The sequence below is a fragment of the Phascolarctos cinereus genome, unplaced genomic scaffold (genome assembly GCF_003287225.1).
Source record: "Phascolarctos cinereus isolate Bilbo 61053 unplaced genomic scaffold, phaCin_HiC Scaffold_7;HRSCAF=346, whole genome shotgun sequence".
Taxonomy (NCBI): domain Eukaryota; kingdom Metazoa; phylum Chordata; class Mammalia; order Diprotodontia; family Phascolarctidae; genus Phascolarctos; species Phascolarctos cinereus.
In genome coordinates this window covers 115,677,052-115,696,384 of record NW_027556180.1, presented here as the reverse complement: position 1 = coordinate 115,696,384, position 19,333 = coordinate 115,677,052, and the positions used below count along the sequence as shown (strand labels likewise).

Sequence of the window (19,333 nt, the reverse complement as noted above, 5' to 3'; positions counted from 1 at the left end):
TCTATCTTGTAAACATACTTTTGAAGAAACCTATTTGTTCCTTAATGGATGTTTACTACATCCTTTAAAATTCCAAACTGGAATTACATACATTTTCTTGTTCCAGTTCTATGGGTAAAACAAGACACCTTCCAGAAAGAAGAAAAACAAACAAAAAACCCCTCTATTTGCCCCTTCCAGCTAGCTCTGTATAACTTTTGAAGGGCTTACCTACACAAATGTAGACTGTTCTGACCTCTGAGCTGAGGGGTAGGCAATTTAGCCACTGATTATATTTAATAATATTTATTTTTACCAATATATGAATATTTATTAACACCATATTTTAAATTTTGCTTCTAGTAAAGCTACTTTTAGATATCAAAAGTGAAGTTGAAAATTTGGGGGTTGTTCTGGGGAAAGAACAAAAAAAGATCTCACGTGACAACACTTAGTTTCATCTTACTATTTTGAAGAAATGTGTTTTAGACCTGAACTATCTAAATAACTAGCTCATCCCATTTCATTTTCTCCGTGTTGACCTAGCCTACCATATCTGTGGACAATAGGAAAATGCAATGTCTTTAGTTAACGATATGCTATCTTTTACAGCAATAGTTCAAAAGCGGCTAAAGAAGGAGAAAAAGGCAAAAAGGAAATTGCAGGAGGCTCTTGAATTTGAGACCAAGCGTCGAGAACAAGCGGAGCAGACCCTAAAACAGGCAGCGTCAACAGATAGTCTCAGGGTCTTAAATGGTAAGAAGTTGTATATTACTTAACATTATCCTTTTGTATTGTAAAAGAATGATTTTTAAATTATTTTGTGAATTTACATTTTTCTATTTTATATGTTTCGGTATTCTCTACTGGAAGAAGTTATTGGAGGGGAAGGCATCTGTTAGAAGAGTGCAACCCTTCACTTCTCCCTTATTTTAGAGATTTATTCTACTTTTTCTTATTTCCCCTCTAGATCTATGAGCAAATATTGCTCAGCTGCTTAACGCACCGACTAAAAACAGGCTAAATTATTAGTCTGACAATTCATCCACCCCCACCTCCCTGCTTAAGAGCCATCTTTCATTGCTCATTAATCTTTCTAAATCTTCCTAAAATTGTCCTGACCTCCAGTCATTGTTCAACATTTTTTTTTTAAATGAGGAAGGTTGATTGTATTGTAATTCAGCACAGGAGTAACAGGTTGTAAAAAGGACCATAGGAATCAAATGAAATATGTCAGTCTTACCTTTCTGTGCTTTTAGACTCTCTGACCCCAGAGATAGAAGCTGACCGCAGCGGGGGCAGAACAGATGCTGAAAGGACAATACAAGGTAGGAATTTGCAAAAGGCTATAAATCTAGATCTTGCTATATGAGTTTTTCCTCCGCTTTAGCCTGCTATTCAAGCATGTAGCCTACCATCTGGGCCACATCAAAACAAGTTCAAACAAGGTCAAGTTCATCTCGCTTGTTTATATGACTGAATTCATTTTGTGCTGATAGATTTCCTTTAAATTAACAGGTCATTTCTGTTTATGCAATGGAATTAAAATGGAATAATTAATTTTAAACAATGTATGATTAAATCTTGGGCATAGTAAATGCATTTTATTTAATGCATAGAGTTGGTTTGGTAGGGGGAAGATTATCCATTTCATACCTCAACAGTGAATATCGTAACTATACAAATAAAATCATAGCTTACCCAAATAGGCAATTCTCAAAATTTAAACTTTATAACCAATCATTTTAGTGACACTTACTGCAAGGTGTGTTTCAATAAACTAGCCCAAATGTTAACAATAAATAAAATTGTTTATTCCCAGCTTGGTTTTTTCATTTGCCAAATGTTCTATATACCATTATTTACATTTTAATAACACAAATCTGCTGAGCAAATTTATATATAGAACACCAACAGGAGCTGTAGCACACACCCAGAAGAGCTAAATATGTATATTGCAGAGACCACACTATTAGTAAAGAACAAATTCTGAAGGTAGCATGTATACTCTAATGTCTATTCTAGCCAATAAACCAAATCTACCAACATGAATACTAAACAGCAAAAATACATTTGTTTTCAATTTTAAATGAAGGTGCATTCTTCAAAGGAAAGCCTAAAACGATTAACTACTATAATCACTCTCAATTGCTTATATTTTGCATTTTAAACTCAATCATTTTTAGGGTATCATTTGACATCTTTTTTTGTCTGTTATTTAATCTGATTTTCTGGCTCCAAAAATGCTGCCACTGACTTTCCATAAAGTTGATACATCCTTGTATAGTATAGTGTTTTCAAAAATGTTAATAAGTAGGAATTTAGGGACAATACTCACTGGCATACTAAGATTTTTCTTTATATGTGTTTATGCTATCCATATAATTCTATGATAACGATATATAGAGACCATAATACTTTATATTTGAATAGACTTCTGCAATGTGCAAATTATTTTCCAGCACTTTGTCTCACTCGATTCTCACAGCAACCCCACTGTGTCTCTTTTCAAATTTTTTTAAAGGTGTGGAATAAGTGAAGACTAATGAAGCCTGCACTTTCCTCTTCATCAGAAAATATCTGAGTAACCCTCCAATAAATGGCATACAGGAGTCAACACTGAGAGAATTGTATCTGCTTTACATATGCAAAATTTCTATAAGCAAAGATAGGCCATTCCACTTATAATTTGTTCTTTTATATATACTACCTCAAGTGGACTGGGAAAAGGGCTGGAGAACATATTAACCCACATTCTCCAGAGGTCTCCCTTAAGTAGATTGAATTCCACATTGCATAAGTTTTTTAGTGTCAGGGGAGCCTCACAGAGATAAACATCACTACGCATTAAAGAGGATAGTTGGTACAGTCTTATAGCTCATCTTCAATTCATCTATGGAGATGGTAGGAGGGAAAACACAAAAAGATATATTCCCCACTTTGTAGAATAGAGAACTTAGTCCAATGTTTATAATTCTATAATCATTTTACATTCTAACATGATTTGTGCAGTATATATTCAATGAGTTTAATGATCACCATTTGGATCATTATTAATTGTACAGTTATTTTAGTTAGTACTTACTAGTAAAGCAAGTGTTTGGACACTTTGATCAATCTGTGATCAATTAATCAAAAATTATTCATTCACTACTTATTTATATACCAGGAAGTATGTTAGGCACTGGGAAATATGAATACAGAAATTAAAACCTAATTTCTTTGCTATTGGTAGTCATCCTTCTGATCCTTTTTAAGTCATCAATATCTCCCTAAATAATCTTCTATAGAGAATCTGTCCAATCCAGTAGAAGCCTTTAATTTTTCAGTACTTTGTGAGTATTAGTAAAGCACTCAGGCTATCTATATCTTATCTGTTACTCCTTAATGACTCACCCAACTCTTTTTCTCATTACAAATCCTTGGTGATCTCTTTTCAAATATTTTTCAAATATACAGTGTAGGACCTATATTTACTCTATATGGATAAAACTATGTTTTAGTAGTCAAGGACAGATTTCTCTCAATTATGTATCTGTGAAATGTGCCCTATAAAGAAAATACTTAGTTATACTTGTTGACTCCAACTCCATAATAGTATATCTTAGGAAATCTGAACTCATTTTAATATTAATCTAAAATTACATGACCAAAAAACCAAATCCCATAAAATTACAGTCTTAAAATTGGAAGGGACTTCAGAGTCTTCTAACCAAACAAACCATAGGTAAACCGTTAAATGATTCTGTGACATCTTTAGCAAGTAATGAACCCACCTCTAAAGCAGAAGTCTTTCACCTTTTTTTTTTTTTTTGCTTATGGGATCATTTGGCAGGCTGAGGAAGCCAATGGAACCATGTTTTGGGGGGGGGGGTTTGACCCATGTTTTTAAATGCATAGTATACACAGGTTGCAAAGAAGTCATATGTACACCTCTATATGCATGTGTATATGTATGTATATATATATATATATATATATATATATACACATATACATATACATATATAGAAATAGATACAGATAAGGAACTCATGACATCCAGAGGGATCCCATTTCACATTTAAAAGGCTCTAATTGTAATGAAGTTTATACTTATATTTATATCCATTCATGGCTTCTAGGTTCTCTGGGGCCAAAAAGAAGAAATCTCATCTTTCCTCTACTTTATTCTTCAAATATTTGAAGACAAAATCACATTCTCCTTATCCCTCCTCTGCCCCATTCATGCCTTTTCGTTTTAACTCAAAAAACATTCATTAATCACCTATTATGTACAATGCACAATAGCTAGATACTGGGACTACAGAGATCCAAAATGGAAACAGCCCCACCCAAAGAGATTATGTTCTTCTGGGGAGGATATGCCCAGAAATTAAAGGAGAAATGAGAAGCAAATGCCTCAGGAATAGATGAGTATGGAGGTAAAGAAATCTTTGAGAAGATCAGGGAAGGCAATTTATAAGAAGAGCCAAATGAGCTGAGTATTGAAGAAAGATAAGAATTTTGAAAAAAATTTAAATGATGAGGGAATCCATTCAAGCCATGGAGTAACAGCTTGTATAAGTGAATGGAGGGGTTAGGTATCTTATTGAATTGGCTGTAAGAAGGGAAGTGATATAAAATGAGACTAAAAGTTAGTCTGGAGCTGTATTATGAAGGTTTTTAAATGCCAAGGTAAAGAGTGTGTGGCTTGATGATACAGTGGATAGAGAATTGGGCCTAGAGACAGAAGTACCTGAGTTCAGATCTGACCTATGATACTTACTAGTCGGGTTGCTCTGGGTGAGTATTTAATCTCCATTTGCCTAAGTTCCCTCAACTAAAAAAAAAAAAGGTAGATAATAGCATCTACCTCTCAGGGTTGTGGTAAGAATTAAATTATATAATGTTTTTAATTAGCACAGTGTCTGGCACATAGTGTACAATATATAAATTTGTCTTCCTTTTCCTAATTCTAGAATCTATAAGGAAACTTTGAAGTTGTTTTGTTGTTGTTGTTGTTGTTGTTGCTTAATTTTGTTTTTTAGCAGGGGGATGATACGGTCAGAGATTGTCTTATGAAAGAGGAAAGAAACAAGTATTTATTAAGTGCCTACTCTATGCCAGGAACTATGCAAATGCTTTACAAATATTTCATTTGCTCCTCACAACAACCATGGGAGGTAGATGTTAGTATTATCCCCATTGTACAGTTAAGAAAACTGAGACGAAATGTGAGTGATTTGCGTAGGTCACACAGGTAGTGCATAGGGTCAGTTTTGAATTCAGATTTTCCTGACTTCAAGTCCAGGGCTGTATCTGTTGAGTCACGGAGCTTCCTTATTTTGGCAGGTCTGTGAAGAATGGATTACAGAGGGATCTAATTCAATCAACATTCATTAAGTGTCTACTATATGCTAGGTTCTTGGAATAAAAGATAAAATATAACATTCCCTGTACTCAAGAATTGAGAGGGAGACGATTTAGGAGGCTGATTTCAGTACACATTTCAGTCTTTCTATCTCCTTCTTTATTAAATGTAGTATCTATAGCTCAATTACATTTTCCAAAAGTATTCTGACCAAGTCATGTATGACCAAGTGCTTATATGACTACATGCACTTTATTCTGGATGTTCTACTGAGCCTTTGTATTGGTCTTCCTGCCCACGAGTCCCCTCCAGGATAATGAACTCTAAATTGTTTTAAATGAGTATTAGATTGGGAATCAGCATGGTCATAAAAAGAATACTTGGAATTCTAGTCAGAATTCCTGAATTTGAGTTCTGACTACAATATTTACCAGTTGTGTGGTCATAGGCAAGCCATTTAAACTCTGAATCTCAGTTTTCTCATCTGTGAAATGGGAAGAAATTTAAAATTGCATTATCCACTGATTGCAGCAAACTCCTAGTTTGTTGAATAAAAGCATTTTGTAAGTCTGAGTGTGCTACAGATGTTGAAATTATCAATTAATTATGCCCCTCCCTATTACCAAATCTTTAGTTCAAACCTTTCTTTTCTCTTATACTTTCTCAGTATGTTGTGCCTCAGTGTAATTCTAACAAAGCTTTCTCTGTTAGGCAAAATTAGGTCATGTGACAACAAAACAGCAGAACAAAAATGATTACCAAATTAAAAATAAAAAGAATCCATGTTACTGAACACAAAATCTAAAGAGAAATTTGGGAGAGGCAGAGTAGACCAGGTTATTGTCATTACTGATTTGTAAAATAGTCTGTGTCATCTATTTGGGGAGTCATGAGGCTTGCTGAGCACCTGCTGCTTGATAATACTGTCAGGAATGCCACAAAAATAGCTCAATTCCCTGCCCTCCCCATCTCCCAGCCTCCCCAAGCCCAGGTGTTATGATCCTTCTTTGTATTCTCCCTCACTCCCAATCCAACCATAACTGAAATTATTCTCTCTTCCAAAATAAACTCAACTTAATTGGGAAAGACAAAGCAAATTAGTAAATCTTTGTGCTTGTCATGTATTTATTTATTTTTAACATTTTGGCATAAGTGAATGCCATTTCTGGCCCTGGAGTTAGTCATCTAGCAGTCAGCCGCTTAAATACTGCTCTAGTGCCAAGTAATTACCCCCAAACGAGCACCTAGGGTTAGACTAAGTATTGCCTCATTGGCATGAAGTAACACATTTCTGGAGTACTAAAGAGGTGAGGAGAGGGACCTAGAGAAGTGATGATAAGCTAAAAGTGAGAAGGAAAACAAATTATAAAATTATTCCTGAGAAGTTATTCTATAAATAATCTATTGAATTTACTTGTATGAATTAGTTCATGGTCATAGAGTACAAAATGGCTTAGCAATGACATTTTTCAAGTGTGATTTTTTTTAAATGGATACTTAGAATCTAATACCTAGTACAAATGTTGATGTGAGCACCTTGGGGTATATTAAGTGGAGAAAAGAATTAAAATCCAATGAGTTATTCATCTTAAAATCATAGATCTAAGGTTAGAAGGGATCTTGGAAGCCATCTAATTTAGTTCTCATTTTACAGATGAAGAAACTAATGCTTAGGGAAGTTAAATGACTTGCCCAAGGTCATCTAGGTACTAAGCATCAGTAATGTAATCTATCTCTAAAAATATTCAAGTCTACCTGTTTTTATTTTTTCTAAAACAACTGTTTTGATCATTCAAATAACTTGGTTTTAGATAGAAAAAGTGACACTATAGATGCAAATAACTAATACTTTAGCCTGGTCCTACAGGTGAACATATCCACGGATTATTGCTTAGAATTAACAACGTCGCCTTATATGTCAAAGTATGTTCTGATATTTTGTGGAAAAGAGATAGTAGTAAGAGTCACACACAAAAAATAATCAATTCAATAACTATCAACACAAAAAATAGTCTCTTGTTTTAGGCATTACTTTAATTTATTTTACATTGTTACTATTATGTTTTTGTACACATTCATTCTCATCTCAATTTGCCATTTTGAATTTTAAATTCATTTTGCATATATATCATAATCTTATAATAAAAGTGTCCATATATCACTTTATTCCTTTATGGCATTAAATAAAGCAAATCGACCTTACTCAATTTTCCTTGTTTCTTATATATGAAAATAATTTAATCTCCACTTTAATGCTCTTTAAATGTGGGCTTAAGGTGCCACATTTTGATAATTCAATATTGAAAAATCTCATACAATTTGGAGGTCGTACCAAATTAATTCTAGTTGCTCATACTCTGGAAGACAAGAGTAAGATTCCAAGTGGCTCCGATACATTGGTAAAATGATCTTTTAAAATATAGTAAAGAGGGGCAGCTAGGTGGTGCAGTGCATAGAACACCAGCCATGGAGAACACTCAGGAAGACCTGAGTTCAAATCCAGCCTCACATACTTGACACTTACTAGCTCTGTGACCCTGGGCAAGTCGCTTAACCCCAATTGCCTTACCAAAAAAGCAAAAAAACAAAAACAAAAACAAACCAATACAATCTAGCAAAATAGTAAAATATAGTAAAGTTCAGTAGGAACAATATTCAGTTCGTCAGCATAAATACAAGATGAAATATTACACTATCACTGGCTAACACCTGGTGTGAGATAATTCTAGCACTTTTTCCGGCCTCACCCAAATCATTCTCTATCTAGCTAACAAAATTATTTTGCTAAAGCACAAATGTGACCATGCCACCACCCTCTGATTTAATAAACTCCAATATTACCCAATGATCACTATTATTTCTAAGAACAAAAAAAAATGTCTCTGTTTACACTTAAAAGCTCTTTATAATTTTATTTGAATTTTTTTAACTTATTTTTACCTATTTACCTTTCCAGGTTCCTCTCCATTCACTTTACAATTCAGCCAAACTGTCCCTCCTTCTAGTCCTCACACCTGATACTCCATCTCTGTCTCCATTCCTTTTCATTGGCTATCTCCCACACCTGAAACACACCTCCTCTATACCTGTGCCTTCCAAATCCTCTTAAATCCTTCATAACCCAGGTTAAGTAACACTCTCTACATTAAAGCCTTTCCTGGCCATCCCAGGTAGTAGTGTCTCCTTTTTCCAGATTAGCTTATATTTATTTTATATATTTATATGTACATCCTTGTATATGTACATTTTGTCCTTTTGTTAACCAAATGTAAGCTTTTTGAGAACCAAGATTATTTCATTTTTTGCCTTTATGTATTCAACTTCTAACACATAGAAGGAACTTAAACATGCTTATTGATTGGCTCATTCTATCCCTGGTATAGGATTAGGACTTACCTCCAGACTTCTCAAGTCCATCAAGTTGCAATTAAAATTTTTAGGTTTAACAGCCAGTATAAAGCTGGACAGAGTGCAAACAACCCCTACCAAAGACTAAGGACTGAATTCTACTCACTATTGTAACATTTGCCGGCTGTCTGACTTCCCTCGTTAATCCCCCCAATGTAGGTAGGCAGAGCCAACATTGCTCTTCCTATATTATTTCCCTTACCTTTCTCAATACGTGACATTTGAAAGCCTCCTCTCGTTTAACTGACTTTCTGATCAAAGAATATTAAAATTGCTGGGAATATCATCTAGTTTGTTCTGTTATTTGATTCAGGAATCTTTTCTATAGCCTTCCAGAAAGTCTTCTCTGGGCAGCCCTGTTCCATTGTCATCCACACATTGACATGAGAATGGAACTCAAGGGAATTTTGGCCCTTAGGATGCTGCTCCTAATACCATACATGTATTTTAATCTCAGTTGAATATCTTACATCTTTCTCCCCTGAAGGGGCAGTGAGAAAATTACTTAATGGCTGATCTGGTCTAGGACAAGACCATTCACCTGTAGGAGATGGGGGCTCCCATACATAGATTTAGGATTAGGACTGTCATTGTCTTTTTGGATATATAGCTAGACAGGCAGGTATGGAGAATAAATTCTTCTAACTTAAATAGATTCCAAATCATGGCCCGGCCAATTTTGTCTTGCCCCATGGATGTATTGATGTATTCTTGCCTATCTGAGGCCTAAGACTTGCTGATTGCTAAATAGAGTGCTCTCTCTCTCTCTCTCTCTCTCTCTCTCTCTCTCTCTCTCTCTCTCTCTCTCTCTCTCTCTCTCTCTGTTGTTGTTCAGTTTTGGCTGATTTTTTGTGACCCCGTTTAAGGTTTTTTGGGCAGAGATCCTGGGGTGGTTTTCCATTTCTTTCTCCAGCTCCTTTTACAGATGAGAAAACTGAAGTAAGCAGGGTTAAGTGACTTGCCCATGTCACACAGCTAGTAAGTGTCTCAGGCCAGATTTAAACTCAGGAAGATGAGTCTTCCTGACTCCAGGCCTGATGCTCTATCCACTGTACCACCTAGCTGTCCTATGTAGCTAGTGAGTTTATTAAAGTGATAATAGCAAGAAGAGTGGACTTCTCAGCTCAGGACAGAATTATTTGCTGTATTTTATACTACTTTTGGGTGTTTGTGGCCATGGACCTACAAAATTAGAATCTTTCAGGTAAACTCTTTGATTGAGGTAGGGATAGAGAGATAACCTTATTACCTCACAACTGGGAATCTTATACAATTGACTTGGGGTTTGGCTTGCCTAATCAATTCTATCACATTATAATCACAGCTCTCAAATGACCTATGAATGCACAGTGACATGGCAGGGTGAGCAAAATCAGTGTTATAATAGGATGCCTCAAAAAGATTATGGTACTCAAGTACTGGATGCTGTTCTTTCTAATATACCATGCTTTACATTATCTTCATTATTGTTGGAAAATTGTATATGATATTGTTTATTATGCTTCAAAAAGAGACTGCAAAACTTGGACAGTGGTCATATAAGGTAAGAAACATGATTAAAAGGAAAGAAAATAGGCCTTATGAGGAAAAAAAACCAGTAAGTTGTATCTTGTTTTATTTTTATTTCAGACACAAGTAGCCTAAGGGTTAACTATATAAAGGACTTTTATGAAGAAAATGCTGAGCAGTTGTTTTTTTCTGTCCTTGGTAGACCAAACAAGAAGAAATTAAAGTAGAGATATTTCAGTTGGGCATTAGGGTGAACTTTTTTATTTGATTCAATAAAATCCTAGAATAGACTAGCAAAGAAAGTTGTAGATCTTCAAAGAGAATAGACACCCATTCCCTTTGGAGGATTTAAACAGTGGTTTACTAGAAGGTAGGCAACTCAAGCAAGTTTTTTTTCCTATTCTTTCCCATTGTATTACTTTAAGATTTTTTTTTAAATAGGTCTTAAACTCAGCTGATGTAGATCTTGTCATGATCTAATGATCAAATTTGTGTGGTGTGCACAAAGTACAGGTTATACCACCTTAAATCAAATGAAGCAGATCTTTTGTTATCATGGTCACATACTTTCCCTTGGCTGGTTATATAGGTTTTGGAATTGCAGACTCATTCAACATGGAATTTCCCCTTTGTTCTGGTTAGCATCTTTGTGCCTTTCCTCCCCTACTCCAGTTCCATCAGGGACACACCCAATCTTTTCTCTGTCATCCACTCTTTTAATCTCTGTGCAAGAACTAGACATTTCCTGTTGATTTTCCTTATCAGACTCTGTCCTCAACATTCCTACCTCTGTTTCCTCCTTCAATTCGAGAAATATTTATAAAATGCCTTTGTGGAGGGCACCAAGTTGCATATAGAGAAAAAGCTCAGATATAGTTCCTCACCTTAAAGAGCTTACAGTATTAAGGGAGATAAGTAAAGTACACACGTAATGCAAATTAGAAAATCAAGGGATAGGAGAAGGCTATATGAAATACTCAAAGAGAGAATGATCATTTCCAACTTGAAAATTCTTCTAAAGTTATAAAACCATCCTATGAGTTACCTTTCTTCCCCTCATTATTCAAAACTCAATCATATTATAAAGAAAAAAAACTCACCTTGGATTTTTGGTGTGTGGCTTTTTAAATTTGTTTCATTACTTTATAGTTACATCTCCCACAAACCATATGTCAATAAAATAGTGTTATTCTAAGGAAAATCATCATTTTACTGGAATTTATTTAAATTTTCATGACATTCAAAGAAGAAGTGTTTGATTTCACAGGCATTACTAAAATTCTTACTGGATAGTTACATGCAATATTTGCATTGAATTTCTAAAGGAAGCTGACAAATTAAAAGAATACAAAAAAGAGTAAGAAAAATGATCAAAGGGAAAAATACATTTTATGTAAGTATTTACATGGAACTTAATAGTTTACAAAATGGTCTCATATTTATAATTTGATCCTTACAACTCTGTTGGGTAGGGATGGAGGCCATTAAAATATTACCCATTTTTCAGATGAGGAAACTAAGGCTCAGATATGATAAGTGACTTGTTTGAAGTTACATGGTTATTAAGTGACAGAATCTGACCTCCCTTGAATTTAGGATTATATGAAATAAAATAGTTCCTGAACAATTTGTATAAAACTGGGATTCTCTATTGGGGGAATAAAAGGGAGAAAATAAAAATAAGAAAACTCCACATTCTACTTTGACCTTTATAAAATTCAAAAGAACATATTGCAGAAAAAAAATCATTGTTAGCATATTACCTTTTGCTATGCAACTTTCTAGATTAAAAAATCTATCCTTCCAAAGAATAATTATTCATATGAATGTGAATGTAGTATGAAGTTTCTCTGATAATTTGAATTACCTATAGGCTATGCTTAGGAAATCACAAGCCCTGACTGATGGAAGTACTTAATTTTAAAAGCCAATTTTAAAATGCCCTTGAAAGTATTTTTCTTTATTTTCTGTCCAATTCCTATAATCAAAACTGTTTTGCTTTTCTTCTTTCTTTGACTGATCTCAGATCATAGAAAAACAAATGCTCTTCTAGCAAAACAACATAAAAGGATTGCCTTTTTATTTTGGATCTATTTAAAATAAAAAATCTAATTCTTTCTGGTTCCTGTGTATTTACAGATATACATAGAATTGAATATAAAGCTCCTTAAATATGTACATAATTTATTAAGCTACTAAACTAATTTTCTTTTGCCTTGTAATTATACATCTGGAAGGAATCTTAGAAATAATCTTATTCAATTTATTTTACAGATAAGAGAACCAAAACATAAAGAGGCTAGGTGACTTAGCCAAAATGTATCCCTCCTCTAACTCTTTATAGCAAAGTATTTACTCTCTTTCTAGAGAAGATTGAGAGGATCCAAGGATAACTTCTTCAATTCCCCTCATGCGTGTATATCATCTTCTCTTCCTTTCCACCTGTTTCGGTGGAACCTGATCATTGATAAGGCTAAATAAACCCTGATTTCAGTCACTCTCTCTTGAACAATCACCTACTGTCTATTAGATATTTTGAATTACATATTCTTTGGGAATCTTAAACTCAGTATATCTAAAACAAAACTCAATGTCTCTCTCTCTCTACTCACCATACTCATACTTTGTAAACTCCCATGTTGTGCTCCTCAATCTCTGTCACCCAATAAATCCCAAATTGCCCAGTCTTCCTTTTTCTACCTCCAAAACATATGTCCTCTTTTTTTTCCATTCACAGTCACCAAACTACTTTGTAGCCTTATCACACCTTTCCTAGATGATTGCAATAGCCTTATAACTAGTTTCTTGTACTTAAATCCTCCCCACCTCTAACTCATTCTTCCTATAGCTGCCACCTTGATTTTCCTAAAGCAGTGTTTCCTAAAACATTCATTTTCCTAAACACATCACTGCTATTCAACTAATTCCAGACTCCAAGTTCATATCCTTGAAGATAGGGATCTTTGTATTAATATCTACTACTACTGTAGTAAGCATACATAATAGACATTTAATAAATGTTGAATTAAATAATTTGTATAAGGATTTCTAGAACCGTTGGTGATAGGAAAGGAACTTTTCTTCCCTAAATGAGGGACCACTAAAAAACAGACACACACACAGTCACATAAATAAAATATTGGACATTTAAAATAGGAGACCTGCTTGTGTTTTTTTGTCAAATTTCTCAAATAATATACAAATTGATATGTATCATCATGCAATATCAATTTCTCAGTTTTCATTGAATACAGTTGTAGTATCTCTTCATTCTTTTGCAAAAAGAAAATATGAAACAACAATAATAACTTACAGTTTGTAAAGTGCTTTCTCTTCTATTTTTCATCATTGATCCTTATAACCTTCTGAGCTACAGTACAGGTTTTATTGCCTCCATCTTCATATGAGGAAACTGGTTCAAAGAAGTTAGCTGGCCTAGGACACAGAAGTAGTAAATTGCAGTGATAATATTTGAACTCAGGTTTTCATGACTGTAAGTCATAAGTCAACTATTTGGCATAGCAAATAGAGTACTAGACCTAGATATAAGTGACTGGGGTTCAAATCTTGCCTCTGAATGACCTTTAATAAGTCACTAAAACTCTTATTAGCTTAGCATCAATGTCTTTATCTATAAAATAAAAGGGTTGGGTTAGATGGTTTCCAAGATTCCATCCCCATACTAAATGTATGATCCCATGATCCTGAAAGCACCTTAGGTGGGGAGGAAGAAAGGGAGAGAATTTTGAACTCGAAGTTTTAAAATTGGATGTTAAAAATTGTATTTACATGCAGCTGGGAAATAAGATATATGGGCAAAGGTGTATAGAAACCTATCCTGCCCTACAGGAAAGTAGAAGAGGGGAGAGGTGATAGAAGGGAGGGCAGATTGAGGAAAGGGGTATTTAGAATACATGCTGTCTTGGGGTAGGGGAAAGGGAGAGATAAGGAGAAAATTTGGAACCCAAAATCTTGTAGAAATGAATGTTGAAAACTAAAAATAAATTAATAATAATAATAATAATGATAATAACAAAACTTCATCCACTAAAAAAAAAAAAATGCTGCCTTTCCCAAGACAGGATTATGAATTTAGAGACAGAAAGGACCATAGTGGCCATTGAATCCTATACAATAGTAATGGGCAAAATTATATCATTAAATAATTTCCTTAAATAACAACATCTTATTGTGCCTACCTTAGAATCAGAGGGTAACCTGATCAAGTCTTGGAAACTAGATAATTTAAGTGCCATTTGAGGTATAAATATACTTGGCTATATGTATTCTTCCTTTTTAAATTTAATGATGCCTAAACTGTTAAAGCTAAGTTGGGTCTATATCTTAAACACCAAAAGAAAACAAATAGTATTTAACATAAATTAATGATGTGATAATCTTCAACTATCCTTTAGTACCTAGAGAGTCCCAGGATTTAACAGATAATTTAACTTTCATTCCTCCTTACAAGCTCACTCCTTGAGCTTAATATGAAATAGGGATTTAGTTTCACAGTGAAGATGACATGGCAAGTGACTCACTGACACACACAAAAAAATCCTTGTCTGATTATGGCTAGAAAAAAATTACTCTACTTAGCTTAAAAGTGAAATGAGATTTCAGAGAGTACTTCAAAACCACCTGATGGCTTTCCTGCCTGTTGTAATTGACATGGCATTAGAAGCAGCTAGTTAGTACATGGGATAAAGAACTGGTCCTGGAATCAGGAAGGCCTGAGTTCAAATTCAGCTGCAGACACCTATGTGACTCTGGACAAGTCACTTAACCTGTCTTTGCCTCAGTTTCTTCATCTGTAAAATGAAGATAATAATAGCATATACCTACCAAGGTTGTTATAAAGATCAAATGAGTAACTGTAAAGGGCTTAGCAAAATACCTGACACATAGTGCTATATAAATATTAGCTACTATTATTGTTGTTATTATTATTGTGAATTAGAAAAACATAATTATTATGAACTTTACCTTAAACTATGTTTCTTGATTCAAAAACACACATTATTCTATTCTAAGCAGAAGTGGAATAGTAATACATTTTCCTCATTCAATGATGTAGATGGGTCACCTTTTCCTAGCTTTCCAACCCAAGCTAATCAATTTAAGATGATATTGATTTAGTTACACAAAATGTGTTATTGACTAGAGGCAATAAATGACAAATAGGTAATTGGTTTTTTTTTAGTGATCATAGGTCATTGTTAACAGTACATTTACCTATAGCCAATGTTCATTCAAAAATAACAATTTTGTGGGTAATAAGTTATGTTTATTAACTTTTTGTGGAATTTCTTAAAATTTCCTTTGACTTTAGGAATGAATGAATATGTTATATCTTACTTCAAATAGCTATGAAAGCTACATTATGCCAGATGATCAAAACAAACAAAAACCTTAAGGAAAAGTTATGGACATTTTGAATTTTAATCATTTCTACATAGGTTCATCATACAATTTAATTTTCCTAGCCCTTAAATTTGAATGCTAAGAGCTATGAAAATGAAATCTTGATTCTAATGAACCTATGTGAATATGATTAAAATTCAAAATGCCCATAACATTTTTACTCAATGTTTCTGTTTGACATGATCTCCTAGTATGGTGTTATTTCAAATAGTTATGTGCAAAATTAAAGAGCCATGCTATGATAAAGTGTAAAGTTGATTTTTGGAATATTAAATAAAATAATATCAACATCACATTGGAATTGTGTAGGTCTGTTTTGACCTATTGTGCAGAGGGTGATCACTCTCTCTACAAATGTCCTTCTAATAAATGCTATTGTACTTATGAAATATTTGTAATTTGAGTGTCCATGTAGTACAAAATACTGTGGTGGGTGTGGAAGTGGTGGTTCTTAAGACTACAATCTTAGCTGGAAAATAAGCAAGTTCAACTAATACACATAATGATACTCTGGTAAGCACTGGGATAGGACACATTGAAATACATTTTTTCATATAGTTTCCAAGGATATATTTGAACGTGGAGATATTTGTAGACTTTAAATAAAATAGCTCTTAAGGTTCTTAGGAAATGGCAACAGGGTGAAACTTCATTTCACTTAGCCTCTAGTCCTTTATTAATTTGGTCAATTCAGTTCAGTTCAATTCAAGGTCTAACCTCCCTTTTTTTCCCTATTGAATTCATATACACATGTATATGTACATATATGTGTGTGTGTGTGTGTGTGTGTGTGTACATATATATGTGTGTGTGTATGTCTAAATCTATATATGTATGTATATATATATGCATGCATATGTATGTGTATGTGTATTTTTATTCAACACAATTCTACTTTGTCTCTTAAGCATTTACTGATGCCACTTGATTCCTTTTAAAACTTATCTAGAACATTTGTTTTAGAGTAATTCTCTAAGGCAAATATTATGTAATGTTATATCTTACAGTTTTTTCTATGTTTTATCCCCCTACTAGACTATAAATGTCATAAGGGTAGGCACTGTCCTATATAATATTTGTATCTTCAGTAGTACCTAGCATGGTGCTATATACAGAGTAGGTACCTAATAAATATTAACTGAATTTAATTCAACCAAAATTTATTCAGATTCTGCATGGTTGAGTGGATATAATGTTGGCCTTGGAACCAAGAACCAAGAAGGCTCAAATCTTACGTGCTGAAATATGCTGGTTGTGTGTGACCCTAGGAAAGTCACTTAATCTCTTAGTGCTCTGGGCAATACTAAGATGACAGGCTGCAGAAAAGGTGCTGACCTACATTGGTGTAATGATTTCCTCATCTGGAAGTTCCCTGTACCAATAAAATCTTGTGTTTAATCCTTGTACCTTCCATCTATATAACAGAGTAGGCCTTGGGAATACAAAGAAAGATACTTTTGAGACATAATTCAACTAGGGACCTGAATCTCTGCAGGCTAAGATACTTGCAGTGAGAGCTGGAATGAAAGACCAGAAATTAGCCCAGACTCTAGACTGTCATCTGAGAAGACAGACAACACTGGTACTACTACTACTAATAATATCAACAGGTACCTTATGATGACATTGACCATAAGGGATCATCTGTAATCTATAGTTAATAAATAAATGCAAGACATCTTGAATGTAGAATGTAGGAAATTCAATCAAGCCAACATCTTAAGTACTTAATGCTGTATGTAGGATTATATTCAGTAAGGAGAAAGAAAGATGAAAAATGAATGCAGATATCTTACATACACAAATGAACATTACAGAAGGGAGATCAAGAGAAATGTGCCCCAGGAGAAGGATACTTAATTTACAATCCATAAATTTATTTTTAAAATATTTTGATAAATATTTCAATTTTTCCCTTTGTAATCATATGTATTTAATTTTATTCATTTACAAATAATATTCTGAGAAAAGGTCTACAGGCTTCCCCAGACTGCCAGAGGAGTTCATGACACCAAAAAAAGTTTAAAAATCTCAGCTCTGGGAAGATTTAAGAAGACAGAAATCACTTTCACATGAAGGGGGTAGGGGAGAAATTGGGGAAGATTTTATGGAGGTGGTACTTGAACTGTCTTTGAAGGAACAGTATAATTCTTTTCTTCTTTCCCTCTTTTCCTTTTTTCCTTCCTTCCTTTTTCCTTTCCCTCATTCTTTCCCTCCTCCCTTTTTCCTTCCCTCCTTTTGTCCTTCCTTTTTCTTCCTTCTTTCCTTCCTTTCTTTCTTCCTTCCTTCTTTCTCTAACTCCCTTCTTCCTTTCCTCCCTCCTTCCTTCCTTCCTTTTCCCTCACCAGGGATTATAAGCATATGCTACCATGCCCAGAACAGAATGATTTTAACATGTGTTGATGAGAATAGAGATCATTCCAGACACAGGAAATAGGTTTCTTAAACATACTGAGGCAGAGATGGGTAGTATGAACTTGGAGAACAAATAGTAGGTCTATTTAGTTTGACTTTAATGTGGACTGTCTAATGAAGCTAAAGCAAGGAAATTAAGGCTAAAAAGATAGAGTGGAAACGTGTTATGCAAGTCTTAAATGTCAGTTTAAGTATTTGTATTTGTTCCATGTGCAACAGGGAGCCAATGGAAATTTTTGACCAGGGAAAGTGATATTGTCAGACTCATGAATTAGAAAGATGATTTTTATAGGTATATTACTAGGGAAGAGAAAATGTTTGGGAGTCTACTGAAATAGCCTGGGTAAGTTGTGGTGAGGATCTTAACTGAAGTGTTGGAAGTGTGATTAAAGAGGAATGGATAGTTGTGAAAGCTATTGTGGAGATAAAATCTAATGGTAATATTGAATGTAGGATGTGAGGGAGAAGAAAAAGCCAGAGATATCTCAGAGATTTCATTTTTAGGTAAGTGGGAGGATAGTGATTCCATCAAGAGAAATAGTAGAATTGGGAAAGACAGGTTTGGGGTGGAATATGAATAATATTAGGTAACATCTATATAGCACTTACTATATACCTTATATTGTGCTGAATACTTTACAGTTATAATCTCATTTGGTCCTCACAACAATCCTAGGTGCTTTATTATTACCATTTTACAGAAGATGAAACTGAGGCAAACAGAATTTAAGTGACTTTTTCCAACATCATATAACTAATAGGCATCTCAGGCCAGATCTGAACTCAGGTCTCCTGACTCCGGGCCCAGCACTCTACTGTACCACCCAACTGCCTAATATCCAGGTAGAAATGATCAGAATATAGCTGGAAGTATGGGAGTAAAGCTCTGAAGAAAGATCAGAACTTTAGTGAATGATCATTTTTTTTCCCTGAAGGCTTATGCTCAGTTTTGCTGGGTAGGTGATTCTTGGTTGTGATCCTATCTCCTTTGCCTTCTGGAATATTATATTCCATGCCCTGCGGTCCTTTAATGTAGAAGCTGATAAATCTTGTGTTATCCTGATTGTGTTTCCACAGTACTTGAATTATTTCCTTCTGGCAGCTTGTAATATTTTCTCCTTGACAAGATCAGAACTTTAAATCCAATCCAGTGATTGATTTGGAAGCCAACTACATTGAAGCCACGTATGGGATCACCAAAGGAGCAAGTATAGAGAAGACAAAAGGACTAGAACTTTGGGGGGT

At 34.3% G+C, this 19,333-nt stretch overlaps 1 protein-coding gene across 4 annotated transcripts in view; it reads left to right on the top strand.

Annotated features, from left to right (window-relative positions):
- DACH1 (dachshund family transcription factor 1) overlaps nucleotides 1-19,333 on the top strand; it is a 486,728-nt gene that overhangs the window by 439,968 nt on the left and 27,427 nt on the right. For all 4 annotated transcript variants that reach the window (XM_020992455.2, XM_078147697.1, XM_020992456.2 and 1 more), the window contains 2 exons: nucleotides 592-735; nucleotides 1,239-1,307. In XM_020992455.2, the coding sequence (XP_020848114.1) occupies nucleotides 592-735; nucleotides 1,239-1,307 (213 nt within the window). The remainder of the gene's footprint in view (nucleotides 1-591; nucleotides 736-1,238; nucleotides 1,308-19,333) is intronic.